At 28.2% G+C, this 7,002-nt stretch overlaps 1 protein-coding gene across 1 annotated transcript; it reads left to right on the plus strand.

Moving 5' to 3' along the window:
* Positions 1-1,475: 1,475 nt before the first annotated feature.
* Positions 1,476-3,005, plus strand: LOC108574605 (jerky protein homolog-like). The gene has a single exon (XM_017937225.1). It carries the CDS (start codon positions 1,476-1,478, stop codon positions 3,003-3,005), a length of 1,530 nt encoding a protein of 509 aa, XP_017792714.1.
* The last annotated feature ends 3,997 nt before the right edge of the window (positions 3,006-7,002 follow it).

Genomic DNA, 7,002 nt, shown 5'->3' on the forward strand with positions numbered 1-7,002 from the left:
ATGAATAAATAAAAATTTCAAAATTTTTAATTCTCATTTAACTTGAATCTTACAGAATTATTTTAAAATCGAAGTTATAAATAAAAACATACTTTTAGATTTATTTTATTACTGTGTACAAGCTATGGTTACATTGCTTTGATAATAGGCGCACTTTTTCAAAAGATTTTATTTGAATTTAGAGAATTTCAAAAAATAGTTATTTTGGTAGGAATAATACTCATGAATAAGTTATAAATAAAAATAGGAAAACAAAAAATATTTTGAAGCAAAAATATTAAATAAATGAAAAAGAATAAAATTTTTAATAAGCAAAAGAATTGAAAGAACAACATTAATAAAGATTTCATAGTAATGTGTACAAATAATTTGAATGTTACATAGGATCTTGTGGAAAATTAAGAAAAAGATAATATAAAATAAAACATTGTTGAAGTTAGGGGTAAAACACTTGGTACTGTTTAAATGTTATAATGAATAAAATCTTAGGGCTAAGTAAAATGAATTGTATTGAAAAAAGCTTTGCTTACACGTATATTCAACAATTACATTACATTTGTATTATATACATATTCATTTTTATTTACATATGTATATTTTTACAGAGGATGTTCTGAAGGCCAACAATCGGGTGTACATAACCCAGTTCTCAACGATTTACAGATTAATCAAATTGATTTTTCAACTACTGAAAATTTTTAATATGTCTACTAGATTTTAATATAAAAATGTATACTTTGTATATTTCTAAAAAGGTTATATGCATGAGAGGTATAGCAAGTTTCTATATACAGTGGTGCCCCCTTAGTTGTCGTAGTTTCAATAGAATCATGACATTCAATGAGGGAAGTGGGTATTCTTGGAATTGTCCACCGTTATCTATCTCCGACTTACTTGGCTTTGAGTGCTCGAAGACGAGAACAAGTAATAATACGAACGAGTGAAATATAGTAAAATATTATTTAAATGATAATTAATTCTTTTAGTACGTAATTGTTTTTGCCTTTATGAAATTAGTTTAAAATGCAGAATCTAAAATTATATATAAACAAACAGTTTTATAATATCATTAAATAATAAGAAGTGCATATTTGCAAAATTAACAAGAGCATTAGAACTTTAGAAACATAAGATTTATAATATAGATATAGATGTGTAGGTGTTATTTTTAAGGAAGAACCTGATGAATATTTTTTTAACAAGTAGTGAAGATTTAGGAAAAAAAGCCTTAACACAGAACTGAGTGCTTTTGGTGCTGTGCTCCTATATAGCATCTTTCTTCTTTACATTTGAAAAAGATGGATTTATTATAAAACCACATGTGTAATATATAATGCTCCAGTATATGCATAATTTAATTATAACTTTTGGACTAAGTTTCCTACAGAATGTCTATGTAAAAAATCTATAAATTATATGCTGTATTAATAGAAAAATTGTTTAATGAAAGGTGGAAACTTTCTAATTTTCTAATCATGTCATTGCCAGTTAAGTGTGAAATAATATCCAAAAATACCACAGATGAAGCATTTTCTAATGATGAAACAAATGAAGATGAAATGTTAATTGAACCAGCCACTAAAATAGCATCCTTCCCTGTGCGAAAAGAAGAAACTACAGTTGCAAAACGTTTAGAAATTCTTCAAAAGCTGGAAGAAGGCATGACAATTGATAAAGTTGCTAGTGAATATGGTCTTCATAGAAGGACTATACAAAGATACAGAAAAAATGTAGAATCAATTAAGGAATTTTCAAAAAATCCGAGAACCTTGGCTATGAAAAGAAATCGTTTATCTGTACATGAAGATATAAATCTTCTATTACACAAATGGATTTTGAAAAGACAAACGAAAGGAGACATCTTCAATGACAGTCTTTTACAAGAGAAAGCAAAAGAACTGCATGAAAAATTTGGTAGTTCATCAAGTTTTACAGCAAGTCGAGGTTGGCTATGGCGTTTTAAAAAACGATATAACTTAAGCAGATCGAGCATTCATGAAGAACAAGCTAACACAGATGAATTATCTGCAGAAAAATTGGCAAAAATATTAAGTGAGGAAAATATTGATAAAAACAGTATATACAATATACAGGAGAAAACATTAATGTGGAGAAGTCTACCTCAAACAAGATTGTTGCATGATGAAGAACCAATGCAAAATGAAAGACTAAAAAAAGATTACGTGACTGTAGCATTTTGTGCTAATGCTACTGGCACGCACAAGTTGCCACCCCTTTTTATTAATAAATATGCCAGCCCACAAGCTTTAAAACATTGTAGTCACTCTTTGCCAGTAGTATATATGAGTCAAAATAATGGTTGTATTGATGAAGTTATTTTTAATAATTGGTACATCAATCATTTTAAGCCCAGTGTGAGACAGTACCAACAAGAAAAACATTGTACAGAACAAGTATTGTTACTTGTTGATAATTTTAAGGGAGATCTATTTTTTAGAAAACCACAAGAAGATTCCTACTTTAAATTAATGATTTTACCATCTGACACATGCTTGTTTAATGAACCAATGGATGAAAGTATAATTGCAAAATGTAACAAATTGTTTCGGCAGAAATTACTTCGCCGAGTACTTCAATATAGCGGTAGAATTAAAGAATTTTATGCTCATTACGACATAAAAGATTGTATTGATTTAGTTAGTGAAGCATGGAACGAAATAACAATGGCGGATATTAAACATTCTTGGCGAAAACTTTTAGATCAGCAAAATTTTGAAACTATTATTATTAAAGAGGAACAAGAAGAATTGGAAGACAATATTACTTCTGAAGAAATACTTGAATGGATTTCAAAATGTGAAAAAGAAGAATTGACTATTAAAGAAATGGTGTCAAGAAGAGAAACTGATATAGATTATCATTGTCCAATAGAAAAAGAAGAGATCGATCGTATGTTTCATAATTTGGAAGTCTGGTCTGAAACTCAACCTGATTTTATTCAATTATATGCAAAAGTTTTAATATGTTATCATAAACAACAATAATATGTATACAGTAAGATTAAAATTTTCTTATAATCTGGAATTCTCATTTATAATTTATTTCATAAATCTATTTCTGTTTATAATGTCAATCCATTTTTTTCTTGTCTTTAGTTATCTATAAAGCCCTGTATTTTCTTTGTTTTCTCTATTTTTCGTTATTCGTATATTTTTTATCTGTTATATTTGTATAACATTTATTATCGTTACAAATAACGACAGTTTATTCTACAGTTATAGGAATTTGTGAAATAATATTGAGACAGATAAATGAGTACAATTATGATAGTTAAATTAACTCTACTTAACACAATATATTGTTGTTAGCGCAGTGGTTTATAACACGGACGTGTCAAAGGGACTATTTTTGAGTTTAGGGCCTTAATTTATTGTTAGCATGTATTTAGAGAATTAAAATGTGTCCTGGCGAGAGAAAGTGAAGTTTACGACCCAGAGTTTTAAAAAAAGTTGTTTCTTTTGTCCTCGATAGTCTGAAGACGTGTTATAAAGTGGGCGTTGCGAAAGGTGACTCATAAATCAGTTTCAACGGTCAGGGTACCGAAGAAGTCAGAACCTAAAGGAAATTCCGCGCTGTTGCTAAACATTCGCTTATTTTCCACTGAGGTATCGTCACCCTCTTACCAAGGTAAGGCACTAAGGGCGCAAGGGAAGGGTGATCGCGATATCATTTAGACACGCTGATTAGCGATTAGGTATTTTTTAGGAATGGTCAATCAGCGTGTATTTGATGAAATCAAAAGCAACTCGGCTGTCAGTAGCCAGTGTAAAAGTCGATTAAAAAATCACGCTCGAACAGATTAAAACTCTTGGTAATCATATTGGACACATACATAAGTAAAACACTATATAGTACACACGCTAATCAAATAGCATTCAGGCCTATAAGAAGCATTCAGGCTTCTTCCTTTGGGTTAGTTTATTGTTGAGTTTGTAAATAAAATTAATCAAACATAAACTAAATTAAGAATTCAGTTTCCAATTATCAATTTAGGTGACTTAAAAAATGCTCATTACCTCAGATCTAACAATCAACACCTGTAGAACAATAACAAGTTTATCTTGCCTGAGCTCGAGCTAAGTTTGTTGTCAACAGATGAAACAGAAAATAACAGTGAAATAACAAGATTATTAAGTTTTTATAGTAACCATGAAACACCTGACACTAAAACTAAAATAATTTTTTTTCAATAATTCGAATGCACTTGCTTCTGCGGCACTTAGACTGTAACTGATTAACACTTTGTAGTTCGCCGACGGAACTTGCGATGTTTACTAACAGAGAAAATTATGAACTTTACTGTAAAAATCGTTCGAACTATGTTTGTTTTTAGCTTAAACAATTTTTTAGATAGCGTTTATATAATCAGGAAAACAACGAAATATGCATGCATGACTAAGTACGAATTGTACTATCAATACGTCAAAACAAATCGTCAATACCTTTCACAAATGAGTGAACCGTCTCAGCAATGATCGCGGACCGCGGAATCACAATTATATTTTTTTTTTTAAATGTTACTTTTTTTATGATAAGATATGGTAACTAGTTTACTTATTCTTTAATATATAACGTTACTTTAAAGAATTACTTAACCAAATTCTTACAAGCGTTTGAAGAACATTATTACAACGATTTACTTTAGAGTATGGAGTTAATCACATTTGTTTCTGAAATAAATCTTTGTCATTTGATGATGTTAAGCCTAATTCTTAAGGAAATTTATTTGAAATATCAAAAGATAAGTATCAATCAACTGCTGTGGCACTAAAATTTTAAAAAATTCAAAAAGTGAAGTCAACCACTTTGGTCTGTGAACGGCTTGCATAGCTATTACATATATGTTAATAAAAATAAAAGAGAGTTATAAAACATTGTTATATGATATGTTGTCACTCGGCCCAAACCAGTGTGATGCGGTTATAAAATATTTACCATTTACTGTTTGACGTCATTATTAATAAGGAGATGCGAAATATTATACAAACTTGTTATAGACTTACTACTACAATACCAAAAGGTATAATTTTGTATCAAGTTATAAAAGTATATTGTACAATAAGGTTATAAAACAATCTATTTTATAACACTGGTTTGTTATATAGTGTAAACGTAATTTTAGAAAGATTAGCATTTACAATATAGCTGTTTTGCTACAAATTTCAAATCTGTCTACACTTGAAGAGGTTACGCGGCCCAAGGAATAAGTAACTCTGTTTTATTTATGTTAATTTATTAATTTAATTAAATTAGGTTTATGCATTAGAATGACTTATATTAAATTAAATTACTATGCATTTAATAGAACAGTATTTACTATTACGTATTCACGAGATGGATTATATTTGTATTCTGAATTATCACGTAATATTTTATTTAATAACAGAAGGCTGATCGCGTAAATACTGGAAGATTCCGTAAAAAATACATTAGGTGCAGTATAATCTTCTGAAAATTTCTCAGAGTGTAACAGATATTCATAGCAACACGTATTTATTGATAATCTACAAGTTAGAGGATTTGAATGTTATGAAGTGAACCTGGCAATAATAGTTTGTCTTGCGCATTCTTTAAATTTTGTCTATTTATTTTGTTTAGAATCATATGGATCATTTTTAATTTGTTCCTAGCTATAGGTACATTTCCGCTCAGATGGATTTTTAGCATTATCATATCTATTTATAAATTTGATTATTATATGTACATATTGCTATTTAACACTGTAATAGTCCACGTATTTGTGACTTAATTCACACAGCTGAAAGGGTAGAAAATATGACTTCTTTTGTATTTTTACATATTCAACGTGTTTCAAGTTTTAAGAATTTATTTAAAAGTTTTTAAATCAATATCCTAAAAGTCAATAGACTTAAACAAATTTTAACAAACCGCTCGCATTTCTTGACTTATTGTTAAAGTATAATATCTGAAGTTATTATATAGAACTATTGTAACTTTCTGCTCATCATAATTCATTTGCGAAAACAAAGCTATTAGTAGGTAATACAGAAATCGAGAGAATTTTTGCACTCACCTAATACAATGTCCTAAATCTGCGAAGAATACCGATGGCAGGCGTAAGTTTTTGTGCGAAAGGGATGTTAGAGTATTGGACAATATCATTTCTAACAAAATACCATTGTTAATTAAGAAGTATGGCAGTACACTTCTGTTTCTAACTACTTTATACTTTGTTTTCTATATACGTACTTCATATTTACCTATTCTACTTTTTCCATCAATGTGAAAACCATCATATATTATAAACCAATCATATATTATCTTGAGTAAAATTGCTTTTATCTTATTGACAGAATGCAGATTGTTAAATATAAAAATGGACGTTTGAAATATTTAAGCATATTATCCTCAGTTTTCTAAGGTTTTCACTTTGCCTCTTTTTTGTTTAATATTTTCATCAATAACAATGTATTTGCTCTAACTATTATAAATTTCCATTAAATGTTAATAATCTTAGTTTATCAAAAGTCAGTAATAAGTATAGAGTTATATAATCAAATGGTTTTAAATATTTCCAAATACAATGTTATGTACAAATCTGTTAATAGTTAACCTTTAGGCAAATGCTATTCATTATCATAAGCACTTAAATATATGTATTGCAATCTTAAAGTAATTAAACAAAATTTAATTATAATTGCTACAAAACAACTCACAATGGGATAATTTCTTAGGAATATGTGTGCAATACGAAGTTTATACTAATATTTGATTCATTGAATTTTATCTACTTTACATTGTAACATTAACTGAATTATTTAATTCATATTACAAAATGTATTTTTTTATTTAGTTTTAAATATTGTAATGGTAGAAAAATCATTCTCTTTTCCTTCTGAAAATATTAAATATGAATTCGTATGAATTCATGTGAATCATTTTTATTTATTTTTTGATAGGAACTACTATATTAGCTGTATACAAAACATTTATAAAATATTATGAAATAGATCAATTTAC

Source organism: Habropoda laboriosa, unplaced genomic scaffold (assembly GCF_001263275.1).
Source record: "Habropoda laboriosa isolate 0110345459 unplaced genomic scaffold, ASM126327v1 scaffold11, whole genome shotgun sequence".
NCBI lineage: Eukaryota > Metazoa > Arthropoda > Insecta > Hymenoptera > Apidae > Habropoda > Habropoda laboriosa.